The sequence below is a fragment of the Maniola hyperantus genome, chromosome 5, assembly GCF_902806685.2.
Source record: "Maniola hyperantus chromosome 5, iAphHyp1.2, whole genome shotgun sequence".
Classification (NCBI taxonomy): Eukaryota; Metazoa; Arthropoda; class Insecta; order Lepidoptera; family Nymphalidae; genus Maniola; species Maniola hyperantus.
In genome coordinates, this window is record NC_048540.1 from 4,165,542 (window position 1) to 4,184,266 (window position 18,725).

The window sequence follows — 18,725 nt, forward strand, 5'->3', positions numbered from 1 at the left end:
AATAAATGAGCTTTACAAGTAAATATAAGTGTCAGTTTCAAACACACCCTACGGCTCGACTGCGATAGAACGACAACTACAATGTCACGATCACAATCACCTCTAATTGGTTGATGCTCGCTTGCTATTGGCTACAATTTACTGTTGTAACAAGAATACCATAAATTCAGCCAGTCGCAACGATTACGATTGTAATAATGATTGATGCAGTTTTCCCGCTAATGGAATGTGTTTCCACAACTTGCTGAAGGATTCCAAATAAATTAAGTCATCAATAAATCACATACCTGAAGTTGATATTTCGATTGGACTTCTCTATCGAGATGGCTTGACGTGTAAACCCATCCAGAACGAGGATCTATGGTGATAGGTAGATCGTTGTTGCCATTGTACTCTTTGTCTTGTAACGTGTAAGTTAGTTCTGCGTTCACGCCTTCGTCTGCATCATAAGCTTGAACCTGTAATGAATAAAATTATGAATGTCATCATCATCATGATCAACCCATCGCTAGCTTACTATTGAGCACGGGTCTCCTGTCAGAATGAGAAGGGTTTTGGCTCTAGTTCCACCACACTCGCAATATAGTAGGTATCAACATGATGACCGTTTGACACCAAGTGTCAATTTTAATTCCCGGTGTACTGGGTATCGGCACAAAAATCGACCTTGAAAGAGATAGCGGTCTTGTAGAACGTTGTCTTTATCGTTGAGACCTACAAAACGTTACTTAGGTATGAATGACAGAGACAACGCTTTACGAAGCCAAAACCTCTTTCTAAAGGTCGATGTATGGTCCACAACAGAAGATGGCAATCGGGGTATGAGGCGGGCCTACAAATGAACCGCGCTCGCCCGCACCGGGTAAGCGCGGGGGTTGTGCGGGTGTGCGGGGCGTTCCCTCCCCGATTGCCATTTCAACCTGTGCATACTACCTATACAATATTTCCTGCCGGTTACTGTAGGTGTACCTACTAGTGATAGATTAATTTTAAGATTTTAAGCTTATTTAGTGCTTTAACGACATATTTTAGTGTGCTATTTTAGTGTCTTCATCTCTCGCAGCACCGCAGTCCCGTCGTGACCACGACCCGTGCAATTTGGTTGAAATATCGACAAATAAAAACATCAAATTAATCGTGGTACCTATGTACCTGTTATCTAGATTAAAATAGTGATAGATTTATGTGATACTCACTCTAACGATGCTGTATCCGACGGGCACACTCTCGCTGACGGACTCTTGGAACAGCGAGGTGTAGAAGCGCGGCGCGTTGTCGTTCACATCCTTGACGTTTATCAGAACCTGGGTGGTGTTAGAGCGGGATGGACTACCGCCGTCTGTTAAACATTTAAGATATTTATTTTGAGTATTATAGTGAGTACAAGCCGAACTCTCTTTCTAAAGGTCGATGTGCAATATTTCCTTTCGGCTACTGTAGATATATATACGAGTTACTATATAGTTAAATCGATGTAAAAGAGTAAGGTACAGTACTCGGCAGAAAATAATGTACATCGACCTTTAGAAGAAGATAGCGGATTTGTAGAGCATTGTCTCTGTCGTTGAGACCGTCAAAACGTCATATAGGTATGAGTGACAGAGACAACGCTCTACAAAGCCGAAATGTCATTCTAAAGGCCTGTACTGTACTGTAGGTACTGTAAGGTTAATACAAAGGACTCACCCTGAGCTCTGATCACAAGTCGGTAGTTGCGCACTTGCTCGTAGTCGAGAGGTTTAATAAGAGACACATCTCCACTCAGGCTGTCGATGGAAAACTGCATTTGCGTGTTGCCGCCGATGATTGCGTAGCGGATGGCCGAGTTGGGGCCGACATCTGCGTCCGTTGCTCTGAAACGGATCAAATCAATCAAGGAACTGGCTAACAAAACGGTGTAGTTATAGTTCGCGCTCGCCCGTTAGCTTTGGTTAGCGCGGGAGTTGTGCCGGTGTGCGGGACGTCCCCACCCCGATTGTCATGTCAACTTGTCGCGAACTATACACTTCTAAGCAAATTACTTTGGACTTTTTATCCGGAAGTTTTTGACTCACTGCATACAAATCTGAATTCATTTATTTAGACCTAAACCTGTGTTAAATTTCAGTCCAAGCTTCGTGATATCGATCAAAACGAAACAATTACAATAGAGTTTCAAAAGGCACTGGCCAGAGATTCAACCTACAATTTTTTGTTTTTTCTGTATTTTATACCGCGCAATTACACCGTTTTGTTTGCCAGCTCCTCTTTATTACTTACCTATAATGTATTTCTAATTTTTCCGAGTCTTTTATCTTCTACGTAGAGATAAGACAATTCAATTTATATGAAAATTCTTGTTTCTTTAAATTATCTAAGGTAGGTAAAAGGAATATTTTACGCCGCAGCAGACAGTTTTCGTTGGAAGTTCTCGCTACATATTTCACTGTAAAACATATCGAGGGAACACAATATCCATAAACAAGGATTTATTTCCAGCCTTATAAATTCCGAAACGCAGACGTCTACATTCTAACTTCCGTTTAAAAGAAGCAAGCAATGCATGGTACAGTACACTACCTACTTAGTATCGCGTGAATACGTATGAAACGTATAGCTTTTAATTTGATTTTTTTAAAATAAAAATGACGAACAAACGAGCAGGCGGGTCACCTGATCTTAAGTGATTACCGCCGCCCATGAACATTTGCAGTACCAGAGGAACCACTAATGCGTTGCCGGCCTTTCAGGGATTTGTTGGTCCTCCCCTTGAATAACCCCATGTTGTAATCTAATAGGAACACCGAAGGCAGTTGATTCCACAGTTGCCTGTGCGTGGAAAAAAGGATCTGGCACAACGGGCGGTTGAAGTGCACCAGACACCCAGATGGTGAAATTTTTATTATTTGTTGTTATTGCGGCAATAGAAATACACATTCTGTGAAAATTTTAACTCTCTACCTATTACGGTTCACGAGGCCCGCTGACAGACAGACAGACGGACATCGGAGGCTTAGAACGGTTATGCACTCATCCGATCCGAGTTCGTGAAAATACGAATGGTAAAAAACTCAAACCGAACTCGGATATTGCTTACGCACTAACCCGATGTCTGATCAAGAATCCAAGCTATTGAGTGGATATCTTGGCATATCTAAAGTCCGATTTGAATCCGAGGTACATCCGAGATATTCTCACGGGTGACGAAAATCGGAGCTAGTGCCTAAGCTACCATACAAATAGTTATAAGCAGTTAGTCATAGCTACTTCCGGACGTATTTTCACGGATTCGGATCGGGTGCAGTGCGTAATCGCCCTTAGTAATAGGGTGACTAGCTTGGCGAAGACTAGATTAAATCCTAAGAAAACTTAGGGTCCAGCATGGAAGTAGGAAATACAGTACTATTTCTTAGTAAAACCAGTCCACTGTTAAATTTAACTTACTTTATCCTAGCGATGACAGGGTTGTCAGCAACACTGATGTCCTCGTCCACATTCACGGTGTAGGTTTTTTCGCTGAACTGCGGGTAGTTGTCGTTGTCGTCCAAGATGTTTACGTGAATCGTTGCGCTGCAGGAAATAATAAATTCATTGATCATAAAATAACAACATAATATTTTATGGAAAAATTGCAAACTGCATAAAATTAAGGACAATCATCATTCATCACTCAAAAAAAACCTACCAATCTGCACTTGGGCAGCGTGGTGAACTATGGCCCACCCAGGCCCTCTGAGAGGAGATCTGTGCTCAGTAGGGGGTGATGGGTTTGTCATGATGATCTCTATTTCGTGGATTTTACTAGTTACTAACCTGCTAGACATTCGATCAGACAACGGGCTGGCCTGGTCCGTAGCCTTGACAATCACAGTGTACCTAGACACTTTCTCTCTGTCCAATGGGGCTCGAGTTAGCAACGCACCGCTTCTACTGTCCACCCTGAATACTTCTCTGGCTTCAATCTGGTCTGTTGAATCTATGGAGTCGTTTATAAGGTCTGGGTTTAGTGACTCTGCCTTGACTGAGTCTATCGAGTATTCCACCTGTAACAAAAATTAGACACCTCTTAGTAATAAATTGAGGGCAGACCAGGGTTGGTTTTGGCATTCGTTTTAAACATGTTTATATTTTAAAATTATATTTTTAAACCTGTTTTAGATACCTATGACTTAAACAAAAGGTTCAAATTACCAACCCGTGATCAATTTTGCCCTTACCTACTTGACCTGACTATTCCTTTACAAATTCGGCTTTTGCACAAAGAATAATTACTGTCATTAAAAATATAAGTATACCAGATGGTGCCCGCGAATTCATCGCGTGGATTCAGGTTTTTAATAGTCCCGTGGGAATTCTATGATTCTTTCGGGAAAAAAGGAGTCTATGTACGTCCCTGACATGGAGTGCAAGTTATATCTACTTGTTTCAAGTTCCAAATTTCGTTGAAATCAGTTAAACGGATGGGTCGTGTAAAGGTAGACGTCCGTCTACTAACACACTATTGCATTTATAATATTAATATGGATTGCATAGACCTTTTATTTTGCTTGTAAAAATTCTAAAAATAATCCAAATGTTACCTACCTTCCCCTCAAAAATTTTGTTAGGTGGGTAGTATTATAGGTGTTACGAGATAAAAAACATGCATAAGGGGGTTAATTTTTTTGATGTTTGGAATGACGATGGCGTGATCTAATGTAATTTGAACAAAATATGTTGCGTTCCGAGAACTTTGATCATCCATAAAAAGGTAAATGAATGCACGCAACCAAAAGCGTCGTCAAGAGACAAGACTATCTCGTAAAAGGGATTATCACTAACTATTTCCCTTCTATTTTATCAGTAGCATAAAATGACAACTGCTCTAATAAGGTAGCTGGTAGTGCATTCCTTTCGTTTATCGAATGTAAATAAGTTTTTCGGGTCAACGATCTGATAGAATCGGCCATATTTTATACATCGCGTATGATAACAAGATCTTGAATATCAATTTTCTGATAATAGGCAGGTATGATTCAATTGGAGCTGTGGTTCAAAGCATAAGCTGTTATGCCAGAATTTAAACATAGGTAATGCGTCTTGCTTGAGATTAGGTAAATAGTACATAGAGATTTTCACTGCCCTTAAATTATTTCTTGGCTTCTGGCGTAGTATTTCTGCGTTCATGCTTCTGGCATTTGTTTTAATAATATGTTTTTGACAATAGAGAGAGAGCCAGCGCGTGCCAGACCTTCCATATTTTATAAAAGCCGAAAGTTTCTCTGTGTATTGTCCCAAACACTGGGAGGAACGTTTGTTTGGATATTTGTTTGGATCATAGTGACTTTGGGAGATAACAGGTAATAAAGGTGTAAAAAAACTTAAGTCAAAGTATAAGGTTCAATATTTTTTATATTTTCTTCGGAGTAGTATTAGAAACCACGGCATGCATTGCCAGACACTAGTGTCGTGGGAACCCCCGCCAGACACCCTTAAACGTAAATAATTTTATTAAACTTTAAAGGTATCTGGCAGGGGGTTGCTACCATACTGAGTGTCTGGCAATGCATGACGTGATTTCTTATACTATTCCCACAAAAATATTAAAAAGTAGACTTTAAACTTTGACGTAAGATTTTTTACACCTTTAATACCTGTTATTTTTATTTATTTTATATCTTATTAGAACGGCAGTGCCACTTACACTAACTAGATAATTAATAATAAATTTAAATACAAATAAAGGTACAAGAAAAAAGACATAAAATACAAAACGATAAAAGATCAAAGGATTTTGAATATGTACGCTGAGAACATTGAATGACATATTATATCCCAAAGCCACCATGATCCAAGCAAACGTTCCTCGAAGGTCTGGCACGCGCTGGCTCTTAGGCCACAAGATCTTATCACCAGATAGAATTTTATTTTCGAGCACTCAACTATACCCAACCTGAAGTAAAGAAAAATGTCCCGGTATACTTTAAAGTCAATCTGTTTATTAGTTATAAAGTAAATTAAATACAAGCAAAATGAGTTCACAAGGTGGCAGACATATTGAGAGAGAAGTGAACGCCCGCGAGCTGCGACAGAGGCGCCACCGGCGGCAAACGGGGTTGCCAGCCGCTTTTCTAGGTTGAGCCTAGATTTTCTACACAACCTCGCCACCTCTTATACCCTATTCACAAGCTTCAAAACTACACTCCTTATGGCAAGTTTATCATAACAACGAAGCTGATGCTACCTACTAGCTTTCTGCGCCTAACTATTAAGCCATGCCTATGATAATGATAGTCGTATAACAAGTCAATCAGGTTTTATCATATTATCCATTGGCTCCTTTAACACATAAAATTAATGGAATTCGATCATAAATATTAAATGTTAAAAAATAAAATCCTAATTTATGTAAATAGTAAAAATACTTTAGGTTATAGGTATACCATAATAACCTGAATAATTAGATTCGTAGGTAGTTAGTTATTCGTAAGTGGGCACTTGGCAGCAAATATCTACCTTTATCTACTCTTTTAAGTTTCAATTCAATAGATTTCAGAAGATAAATATAGAAGCTTTTAAAGTTTTCGCACATCTAGATTCTAGGTACAATTCTACACCCTTAAGTTTGTCAGTCATCAGAATTATTCGTTGATAAGACCTACCGTATCCGTATATCCCTATCATAATTATATGGTCTCAACACCGTAAAAAAAATACTGGCTGACGATATAGTCCTAATAGCCTTAAGAATTAGGATTATAATATGTATATTAGATGATGCCCACGACTTCGTCTGCGTGGATTAAGGTTTTTGAAAATCTCGTGGTAACTCTTTGTTTTTCCGGAATAAAAAGTAGCCTATGTCCTTCCCCGGGATGCAAGCTATCGCTGTACCAAATTTCGTCAAAATCGGTTCAACGGATGGGCCATGAAAGAATAGCAGACAGACAAACAGACAGACAGACGGACAGACAGACATACAAACACACAGACACACTTCCGCATTTATAATATTAGTGTGGACTAGTGAAAGATGATGCTAAAATAAACGAAAATTAATGCAAAACATAACAATAGGTACACTAGGACCACAGAACACATGTGTGGGAAAACTGTAAAGAACAGTTGCATCTGATGAAAGGATTCATACCTCAGCATTTTTGCCAATGTCTTGATCGGTAGCCTTTAGCGTAAGCACGGTGGTACCAGTGCTGGCGCCTTCTCTGACCGAAGCTTCATATTGCTGCATCTCGAATACCGGCGCGTGGTCGTTGCAGTCTAACACGTTTATCTGGATAGTAGAGGCAAGTTCATTGACATAACTTTTTTAAGAAGACGGGCTCCAAAGTCTGCTTAATATATCAATGCGGAATTTGGGAACCAATCAAAATCTTTTATAAGTTTTCTTCTAGTAGCAATGTGTTCTTCTTTTGGAGTAGGTACCTACCTACTATAGATATTATTCTAGCGTTTAAATTATCGTGAGTGATTTCCATTATATATAATATCTGTCACCGGCTGTACTCACGTATTTAGTCGACGTTAGCCCGACTAGTTTCGAACCCATCCGGGGTCCGTTTTTAAGGGAGTCAGTTAATAGCGCACGCGTCGCGGTTGAGACTAAATACGTGAGTACAGTCGGTATTAGATATTATTTTTCTCATTTTATCTCTAACTCTGCGGCCCAGGTGGGCGCGGGTGCGTCCTGCGGGGTAGCCAGCGTGTAGAACAATCTCTTAATATAATATCTTTACAAGAAATTCGAAGGAAGAGGCGCGGACGCGTTTTAATCGAGAGCGGGTCTGAGAGTATTGCATCGCGCCCGCTGGCCGCTCGCAGGACGCACCCGCTCCCAGCTGGGCCGCAGACTGACTGTAAGCAAACCGTATCTTGTGCAGCCACTACAAGCAAAATTCTTTAGACTTTAGATAAAGAACAGAAGAGCAAACCTGGAGCGTCGTAGTGCCGCTTCTCGGTGGGAACGTGTCATCCTGAGCTACCACCCTGAAGTAGTGCACATCGAGTCTCTCTCTGTCCAGCCGAGCCTGCGTCGTGACCACTCCAGACCTGGTGTCCACAGCAAACATGCCAGCCGACCTCGAGTCCAGGAGACTCGATATTGAGTACGTCACTGGGCTATTTTCTGGATCACTGTGAAAGGTAAAGGAATTTTGTAGGTATGGCAGGCAATATTTCTTATTTACTTAAGTAAAAAAAAAAAAAAATCAATGAGATAAAAAAAAACGATTGTAATTAAAAATTGAAATTATCACAGAGATCGTTGTTATGAAACTATAGTGATTGGCAATTGGGGTAGGGACACCCGCACAGCCCCCACGCTTACGCGGTGCGGGATAGCGCGTGTGAAGTGCGGGTGTGCGGGGCGTCCCCACGCCTCATACCCTGATTGCCATCTGGACATATGTATTAACGCATACTATACATACCTACTTAGTAATAACATATAGATATTCTTGAAAGAAAGTATCAATATCTTATCCAAAACTAGAATTTTTTAAAGGTATACCTAGGTACTTATTAAAAGAAAGTTTGGACAAGTATGCGAATAGTTACTGCTGCACTATTTATCATGTCTGGTTGTACAAGATAAATGTTCCGGTATTTATTTTAAAAAATACATATATTTTGGTACAATATAAAAATTAACTGATTCCAAACAATTTCGTCATCATTCAAAATATTATAATAGTTCTTACAAATAATGAGCATTCACATGGAGCCGGACAAAAATTATTGTAATATCTATCTAAATCACCCGCTTATACTTTATTAGTCAGGCATCATTACTGAAATGATAATATAATGGATATAATCGTAAACTTGGTGAAAGGTTAATCTGATATAGCCCAGACTATGAAAAGGAAAAAAGTCCATTTATGTTGTTCACGCCAGTCACAATAAGCCGACGTCAACGTAATTGAGGTATTTTAGCTTTACGGCCCGTCAGCCATTGTTCGTCGCGATTACATTGTTTCCGGACCGCATGAAATAGATGAGATCATAAAAGCTCAACGAGCCAGCTTAGAGTCAATTAAAGCAGGCCAGATGGTTTATAGACCGGTGTCAGACCGGTGCGGTGGCATTCATGACTCATTGATTAGGGTAATTTTGGTTAACTACTGGAACGGCATTTGAAACCGCATCTATAAGGTGTCCAACAAGTCGGCTCCAATTTTTGAGTAGAGTCGGATTTGCTATATATGTCCAGACATGATGGCAACGACTTGCGGTGACACCGTCTCCAACGTCCCAGAAGTTTTAATACAAGGATATTTAAAAAGGTGTACACTTTAGAGCGCACTGCTGTCGTCACCTTTTTATAGACGGGTGTCAGACCGGTGGAATTCATGACTAATTGATTAGGGTAATTTTGGTTTGGCACTGGAACAATATTTGAAAAGGTATATAAGTATGTCGATGCTACTCGAGTCGCAGTGGCCCAACTGGCAACCAATCACCAATCTACAGACATATGAAAATGTCGGCTGCCGACCTAAGGTGAGTTGTAAGTTAGCGTATCTGCAGATGTTAAAACACAAGGTGCCGTAAATTTATAATCATGCTTGGCTGACAAAGCTTATTGTTATTGCTATCACTTTAGCTGTTCAAAAAGAGAATTGATCGCTTGGGGCACGTTAATGATACCCTAGTCATTTTATGTGGGCTTGAAAAGTTCACGGTTTCATAGTGCGAGGATTGTAGAAGCCGTTCACATTCCTGAACTTATCTGGGGGATTAGTACATTGTTTAAAGTACAAAACCTTAATCAATGTTGAGTTGTTGACCTAGCTTTAACGACTTCTACTCAACTATTTCTATGCTTCAATTAAATATCAAAATGTTTTGTATAACTTACCGGGCTCTTACAGTAGTGACTATGACTCCTGGTGGTTGTTCTTCAGCGACTGAAGCTACGTAAAGAGCTTGTTCAAAATAAGGGGACTGATTTCGCAACTCCCTCTTCACTCGTCTTGCTATATCCGTATCGTTCAGCTCTTGATGATGATACACTATCTTCAATCTATGGTCCGAATCAACAATATTTGTCCGTTCACAGTTGAATGTAAAAAGCACCGAAACCTTCCACATAGGCTCTTGGATACACACGTCACCGCTTGCTACTAGATCACCCTGACTACTCTCAATGACAAAACGTGGATCACTTACGTCTAAGAATTGAACTCTACACTGTTTTTGAACTGTCCGCGGCAGAAATGCTGTCAAAGAATTTACGAATTGCGAATTCTTTAAACAAATTCCTTGCCATCGATCCGTTGTCGGTATCCCAAAACTGGCGTACGTCTCCGAAATCCACTGTTTCGCTTCAGCTATCTTAACATCTATGGCCATATCGAAGGGAACTAATGGAGATCGTTTTGGTCTACTACTATTACTAAACGCGAAATCCTCAAACATCGCGTTGGACCACGGATAGGCCGTGGACAGCACACTATATTGACTAGAGCCTAGCTCCTCTTCTTCTAACAATCTCCAGTCTATACTCTCTTGATAAATAGCTTCTCTTTTATCTCTAACATTTTCATCTTCGTACTGTAAAGCTGAATCGTTTTGATCGTAGACTCTATCGAAATCTATATCGTACAGGTCAGCGTGACGTCTGCTACAGTCTTCACCGGCTACAAGTATTCTTATAGGTAAGCTATAGTAATCGATGTCTCTGATTCGTTCGGATGTGGAGTCGACGTAAAAAGTGAAGAGGTTAGGGTAGAGGACGCCGTCGCATCTTAGTCGCTTACGCAACGTGACTAGTCCAGAAGTTCTGTTGACTCGTAGGATGTGGTGTACGAAGTTAGCGGTGCGGTGTACGTCGATGGTGTAGGTTCTTTCCGAGCCTAGTTTGTAGACGGCCGCGTCGAGGACGACGTGGCCGGGCGGCGCGGAGTCGGGCACGATGATGAGGTAGGCGCGCGCGGCAGACAGCGCCAGCGCCGTCAGCACGGCCTGCACCCATCGCGCCATCTTACTTCCTGTTCACCTACAGCAGCGCCGCCTCGTCCGACAGACGTGCTCGTGGCCCATCTGTATAAAACAAAAAATGAGCATTACACACAAAATGTTTGCAAAGATCATAATTTCAATTTATGCAAATCTAATGAGTAGTTTGGCAATTATGAGGAAATCAATGAGTTCACACAAACACACCTCGCCATATTGTGATTTGTGAGGTTATGACATCAAGGAATTCTACTAAACACTCTAAACACTCTCTATTGTGTCTAGTTATTCTAAATGAAGATGTAACTCCATTCTAACCTTATTATCGCTGATTATTATCAAATACTCAGCTGGTAATGACAATATTAGGACTTCTCTCTTGGGCGAGACTCTATGATTTTACAAAAAAAAGCCGAAAAATTCTGGATAAAACATCTTTTTAATAAAATGAGTCGCATTAAAATCAATCTATTCATTTCGGAGGGTGACCGATCAATTGACAAAAAACAAATGACAAAGTTTCATTTCCCAAACAAATTTTGGCAAAATTATGAATCGTTTTATGATCGTTATAAAACTTATGTTTCTACAAATAATTCATTTGATAAAACAAATTACCAGACAAATTGTTATTTCATAAAATATCATTTGAGAAACAATTGATTTCTTTAATCGTGTTAATTAGTAAAACAACATATCGCACTTTTTTTTGATAAAATGAATTGTTTGATAAAATGAACTGTTTGATAAATAATTTAAGAATTCACTCAAATCTTTTATGTGTCGACCGGGCCGACGGAAGAGACCGCTTACTATAATGGGGGGGTCTCTTTCAACCCAGAAAAACGGAGCCCCTCCTCCGCTCCGTCGATGGGCCCCGGTCGACGAGAAGAGACCACCACTATGGTGGGGGGGTCTCTCTCATCCCCCCCGCTCCCACCATCAAGAGCGAGCGAAGCGAGCTCGGGACTTGGGGCACTCCGACTCGGAACGGTTAGGTTAGAAGGGGATGGCGGGGTCTGTAAGACCCCGCCATCCCCTTCGTGGGTTATTTCTTTTTTTACCACCCAGAAAAAAGGAGCCCCGCTTCGCGGGGCTCCGTCGACGGGCCCCGGTCGACGAGAAGAGACCACCACTATGGTGGGGGTCTCTCTCATCCCCCCCGCTTCCACCATCAAGAGCGAGCGAAGCGAGCTCGGGACTTGGGGCACTCCGACTCGGAACGGTTAGGTTAAAAGGGGATGGCGGGGTCTGTAAGACCCCGCCATCCCCTTCGTGGGTTATTTCTTTTTTTACCACCCAGAACCGGTCGACGAGAAGAGACTACCACTATGGTGGGGGGTCTCTCTCATCCACCCCCGCTCCCACCATCAAGAGCAAGCGAAGCGAGCTCGGGACTTGGGCCACTCTGACTCGTAACGGTTAGGTTAGAAGAGGATGGCGGGGTCTGAGACCCCGCCATCCCCTTCGTGGGTTATTTCTTTTTTTCGCACCCAGAAAAAAGGAGCCCCATGATATTATTGATGCGTTGCATAGGGGTTTGCATATGTATGCAAAACAGACTTTTTGTATGTTTTTTGTTAATTAGTTATTTTATCAAATAATAAATTTATCATCTATTATTTTGTAAAATCGCGAATTTGAAAAACAAATTATTTGGTGAAATAATAAATTTTTAAAAATTTGGAAAGTTAAACATTTGTGAATAGAATATTTGTCAAATGATCTTTTGTAAAATGATATGTTTGCGGTATACGACGTTTGTGATTTGATTAGTTTTTCAAAAGTTTTTGGTGAACTGATAATTTGTCATACGTTTTTTGTCATTCATTAGTGAACCATTTCGGAGCTACAATGCCACAAAAAAAGACGTAAAAACGTAACCTCTTGTATTTTTGGAGGTCATTTATCGTAAAATGCTTTCAGAAACAACTCCTCGAACCTGATATCAAAAATTGATATCAAAAGATAAAACGTTAATAGCTTCTTGAAAGCAAGCAAGAAGCGGCTTAAACAAGCAAAGTTAATCCGCGATCTGAACGCCAGCGAAAACCTTATCCCCTGATACCTGTGCTAATACTTCGCACAATTATTGCTGTTCACAAACGATCGGGGATTTCCTGCGATAGCTAGAGAGCTAGTGGTAGAAATGTTTAATTCATTAGGAACTTTATGGAGAAGAAAAGATGGAGACAATAGTGCACATATGAAAATTACAATATGACGCATTTCCAATTCTAATCGCCGACAACCACAAATTTCGTACCTTCACCCCTCGTCGCTCCGAGACGACTAGTGAAAAAGTGTTGTATTGAAAATCGCCTTTTAACTCGTGTGGAAGAAGTTTTAATTATAAAAACAGGCTAAGGGTTTCATACTCGGGTATATTTTTCAACATTTTGCACGATAAATCAAAAATCAATATGTATACAAATAAATAAAAATCTGTTTTAGAAAGTTCAGGTAAAACCCTTTCTTGGCCCTTTCATATAATATGATAATCTACTCGGTATAGTTATCTTACTTTAAAATTGAAAATACTAATTAGTTGTACACATTTTAAATTGTATTTAGATATTTCAGACATACCTACCTACTATAAATACTTACTACATTTTAATTTTTAACGAAAGTTTTATGTTTTCGACATGTTAATTTAAAAAAAATTGATTCGTCTGTCTGGCACACCATTTTATGGTATATAGTATGTGCTCAAATGAACATAAAAATTAAATAATTTATTTGTTAAAATTTTCAATTTGTTTTAATAAAAGTCAGCTCTTAACCGGAATTGTTAAATCTATGTACCCTATTAATATATTATTATTAGTTTTAAAACTCCAGTAGGTGGTACTATGACATACAATGAAGCTCGTCCTCATATGCCAAAATTTCGACCACCTCTTCAGCTATGAGTCCCGGCGAAAATCGGCTAAGGTCCAAGATTAATGGCGGCAATTAATGGAAGTGCACGTTGGCAATTTCCGGTTATTTTACCGAATTTACTGGGTGTGGAGTATAATACGCAAACTGTTTTCCTTTATCAGTGGACATAGGTCTTTTATGTTTGTGCTATTTCGGAAAAAGTTTTCTGAAAAGAGGAAATCTATTGACGACACTGAAATAAATAGTGTTTATGTAGATAAATAGATACTTATCCATACTAATCCATACTAATATTATAAATGCGAAAGTGTGTCTGTCTGTCTGTCTGCTAGCTTTTCACGGCTCAACCGTTCAACCGATTTTGACGAAATTTGATACAGAGGTTGCTTGCAATCCGGGGAAGGACATAGGCTACTTTTTATCCCGGAAAATTTAAGAGTTCCCACAGGATTTTTAAAAACCTAAATCCACGCGTACTAAGTCGCGGGCATCAGCTAGTATCATATATATGCGAAAGTGTGTCTGTCTATCTGTCTGCGTAAAGGTAGCTTGCGTCCCGGAAGATGACACAGGCAACTTTTTATCCCGTAAAGGCAAAGAGTTCACCCGCCTTATACCTCGATTGCCATCTCGACTTGTCGCGGACTATAGATACATATAGGTACGTAGATATAATTTTGGAAATGAAGAAGATAAAAACAAGATCGCGAAATGAATGTTTCTGGATAGTATCTTCCCGCTTCGTGAGTCACTAGGGACGAGTCACTGGGGTGTAGTAGGGTGACAATCATTTGAGTTTTGATTTTATTTTTATTGTTTTTGCAGTAAAAGTACCTACCTAAATCTTTATACTATTGACCATTAGAATAACCTATAGAGTTTCAAAAATTAGTAGGTACGAAAGCTCAAAGTTCCGTTTTTCCTTTTGAGGTACGGATCCCTAAAAACGGTCAAATTTTTCAGACAAAGGACTATCGTTCAAATGAGATCATAAACGTCTGAGTCTGAGGCAGTTTTTCAACTGCATGGCCACCATATCGCTAATGGCGCCATCTATTAAACGTGTTCGGCATTGCCGATTCGATTGCCGTTCCCGCCTTTAGTCGCCCATCTGATATGTATTTATTCAGTAGATATCAGATAAAGGTATATAATAAGTGTGTCGACTAGGAAGAGCACCACCATATCAGTACCCTTATTATAAATGCGATTGAATGAATTGGTGAATTGGTTTGTCCTTCAATCACGTCGCAACGGTGCAATGGATTGACGTGATTTTTTGCATGGCTATAGATAAAGACCGAGAGACATAGGCTACTTTTTATCCGGAAAAAATGGTCTTTTTACACCACTTGCTTAAAAAAGTGACATTCTATGCCACAAAAAGCGAACATAACAATAGTCATTTTTAATCTGTTAAAAACAGGGAAAGAAAATTGTACTGAATTTCATACATCCTCTAGGGGGAGAATGTGATTTAAATTTGGAATACTTACCGAAATTTATATTGAACTACATCTGTGTTAACACCATTGATTTTGTATATAAAGCATTATACATCTTTTTGAAAAAGGAATACGCATTTATTATGCAGTTATGATTATTAAATAAAATTACGAAAACCGACGAGGCCGTATGAGCTTGATGCCTTTGCTTGTCCGACAAAAAAATATTAGTTAAACTTAAACGTAAAAACTTACGCTTAACATAAATTAACACCATGATTGATATTAAAATATTGTTATACGCGAAATTTCGCTACGCAGCATTTTGATAAAAGCAGGAGTTCACAAGAAATTACTACAGACAAAGATGGAGGATTTGACAATAATTAATGATGCGGTTAATACAGTAGGTATCTTGCAAAATAAACAGAAATGTTGATAGGAATTAATTATAGCTCGTTCAAACAAGATTACAATGAAAACTTTGCGTTATGGAATCGGTCCTAATTGTTATTTACATAGAGGAAACAGGAACTTAAGGTGGGTCTACGCTAGGCGAATCGAGCACGAGCCGAACACAATTCGTCTAGTGTGGACCGACTTACAAGCCTCGAACGAGCATTTCGTTCGTGCTCGGCTGCGTTCCGCCTGTTGTCGGTTTTTTGACGAACACAAAGCGATTTGCTTCGCGCTCGCAGTGATCAAGGACAGTAATCGTTGTAGGTTCATTGTACGTCCACACTTGACGCCGCGAACGACGAAGCCGAGAACGGCTCCGCTTGTGCTTCGCTCGTGCTCGGTTCGTCTAGCGTAGACCCACCTTTATAAAGACGAAGTTTAAGTATGTAAATGTTTGACAGATCGTCGTATGTGAAGAATCTCGTAACCTGTTTTGTTCACTTTGAGTTCACACTGCAGAAAATCAAGTAAATTCTTTTGACAGATTACAAATAAATGCTGCGAAATGCTTGTGTGAAACAAATTCTCTTCAACAAGTGATTATGTGACAATGCGATCGCAGTTCGATACATTAGCAAAAAGGAGACTTTTTTATGTAAAAGTTTCATTAGAGCAAACTCGCGGTAGGACTAAGGCACTAAAAATAGCAAAAAATATAATCAAAATCAGCCCAGTACCTAGTTTTTGAGGATAATATGGTACAAGACATACACCAGACCATTCGGCTTGGGTAAAAATTTTCCATTAAGATCATCATCATCATCAACCAATAGACGTCCACTGCTGGACATAGGTCTCTTATAGGGACTTCCACACGCCACGGTCTTGCGCCGCCTGGATCCAGCGGCTCCCTGCGACTCGTCTGATGTCGTCCGTCCACCTAGTGGGGGGTCTTCCAACGCTGCGTCTTCCGGTGCGAGGTCGCCATTCCAGCACCTTGGGACCCCAACGTCTATCGGTTGTACGAACTGTGTGTGTAGAGGTATCTCTAATCTATAATCAAGTGCCGTACATAAACAATCCCAAACCAAGAAATAGGAATAGAAGAATATCGGCATTTTGCACGATAAATAAAAACTGTTACGTCTAAAAATAAATAAAAATCTGTTTTAGAATGTACATGTAAAGCCCTTTCATATGAACCCCACTTGTTATAGTAATCTTACTTTGAAAGTTGAAAATAGCAATATTTGTTCATGAGCACGTTTTAATTTTTTTCTTGTGATGTAACCACAAATTCACGGTTTTCAGATTTTCCCCCTCATGTCTGCTATAAGACCTACCTTCCTGCCAAATTTCAAGATTCTAAAGAAAAAAGGAACTCTTATAAGGCTTATAGGATCACTTTATTGTCTGTCTGTCTGTCAAGAACCCTATAGGGTACTTCACCCTTATAAGGGTTCCTTTTTTCCTTTTGAGGTACGGAACTCTAAAAACTAAAATGTTGCGTTTCCGTGACCGTAATTACACTGGTTCTGGTTCAAGCAAAGATATATCGAAGCCCTAAACTGCCCTACGGCTATATAATTACCATTCTTACACTTGAATTTCGAAAGTATCAATTTTCTATCATTATCCACTATAATGTAAAAACGAGTGGCTAAAAACTTTTTATGTTGTGGCAATACGAAAATCAGATTTTAGAATCTTGTTTTAATCTTAGGTAAGTATATTAGGTACTCATCTATAAAATAAATATTTTAGTAAAATGTGAATAAACTTTTATTGTTAGATTTTTCTTTTTCTACGGCTACGATGCTCTACGTCTTTGACGCATGTCAGTATTATGTGATTATCACCATCTTAATCTTGAGTACCAGAAAGCAATGAGTTACGGCTTTTAAGGTATTACAAGGAGAACGGGACTCCTTTCAGAATCAGAAGTGTTTACCCGTAGTCCACCACGCTGGCTACGAGTGGATTGGCATAGTTGACACACCATTGATGAGAACATTAGTATATGTTATATGAAAAACTCTCAGGCATGCAGGTTTCCTCAAGATGTTTTCCTTCACTGGTAAAGCAAGTGATATTTAATTGCTTAAAATGCACATAACTCCAAAAAGTTATAATTGCGTGCGTGATCGAAGCCCCAATCCTCCGAATACTCTTAACTCTTAACCATTACTTTAGCATATCATATTTGATAAACATGTAGGTACATATGGCACGAGGCACAAAATATATAAAGTTTTGGAGAGACGGAGGCATTTGCTTAGTCGAGAAACAGACAGGCTACATTAGATTGGTTTTTTTTTCAAAGATCGAACCAAAAAAATCGTCGTCTCACTGAGGCTTTTTAACCTTTTGAAAATCTCTCTCTCCTATATACGTGCTCAATTCTCTATACAAATCCTATACCAAATCGAAATCAATCCTACCCACGACGTAGGAAATAAGCAAGTAAATCACGCTGCGTGACAAACGAGTTCTAAATTTCCTCTCCCATCTCTGGGATACCATTCGTCAGGCTTACGCGAACGATCTAAACCGACTCGAATTGAACTAATATCGCGTCGCCACGCATTCGCCATATCGTTAAGCAACACGCAGAAGACATGGCATTCCCGTTCGTTTGTGCGTTTGTTAGAGAAAAACATTTGTACTCTTGGAAGTTTTTGAGCTGGTTCATCCTACACCTTTCTATTATCGTACTAGAAGGCATCCCCAAGTTCTGCATCCGTACGTAGTCGAAATTCCACGGACACATACGAAGCGGTTTGCCATCTCATTTCTAATTCGAACTGCTAGGATATGGAATGCTCTTCCAGAAAAAGTTTCAACTCCAATTTTAATACCTATATTATAATGATATCCATATTAAAATTCTGTCAATGGTGAATAGGCATCTTCTAGGCAAGCGTGCTCTATCTTAGGCTGCATCATCACTTGCGAGCAAGTCTGATTGCAAAGTGCGCTAGTCTATAAATTAAAAAAATACGACCTAGCATAATATCTCGATAACGTTGACGAGCATTTGATAATGACTCTCGAACATCG

The 18,725-nt window shown here is 39.7% G+C and overlaps 1 protein-coding gene across 3 annotated transcripts in view; it reads right to left on the bottom strand.

The window, feature by feature from the left end:
- Window positions 1-18,725, bottom strand: part of stan (Protocadherin-like wing polarity protein stan) — a 219,639-nt gene that overhangs the window by 50,507 nt on the left and 150,407 nt on the right. For all 3 annotated transcript variants that reach the window (XM_034968852.2, XM_069498934.1, XM_069498933.1), the window contains exons 4-11: window positions 9,836-11,019; window positions 7,908-8,109; window positions 7,109-7,249; window positions 3,793-4,022; window positions 3,424-3,549; window positions 1,687-1,853; window positions 1,197-1,339; window positions 288-458 (exon numbers count right to left, since the gene is read on the bottom strand). In XM_034968852.2, the coding sequence (XP_034824743.1) occupies window positions 288-458; window positions 1,197-1,339; window positions 1,687-1,853; window positions 3,424-3,549; window positions 3,793-4,022; window positions 7,109-7,249; window positions 7,908-8,109; window positions 9,836-10,959 (2,304 nt within the window). In that variant the 5' untranslated portion in view covers window positions 10,960-11,019. The remainder of the gene's footprint in view (window positions 1-287; window positions 459-1,196; window positions 1,340-1,686; window positions 1,854-3,423; window positions 3,550-3,792; window positions 4,023-7,108; window positions 7,250-7,907; window positions 8,110-9,835; window positions 11,020-18,725) is intronic.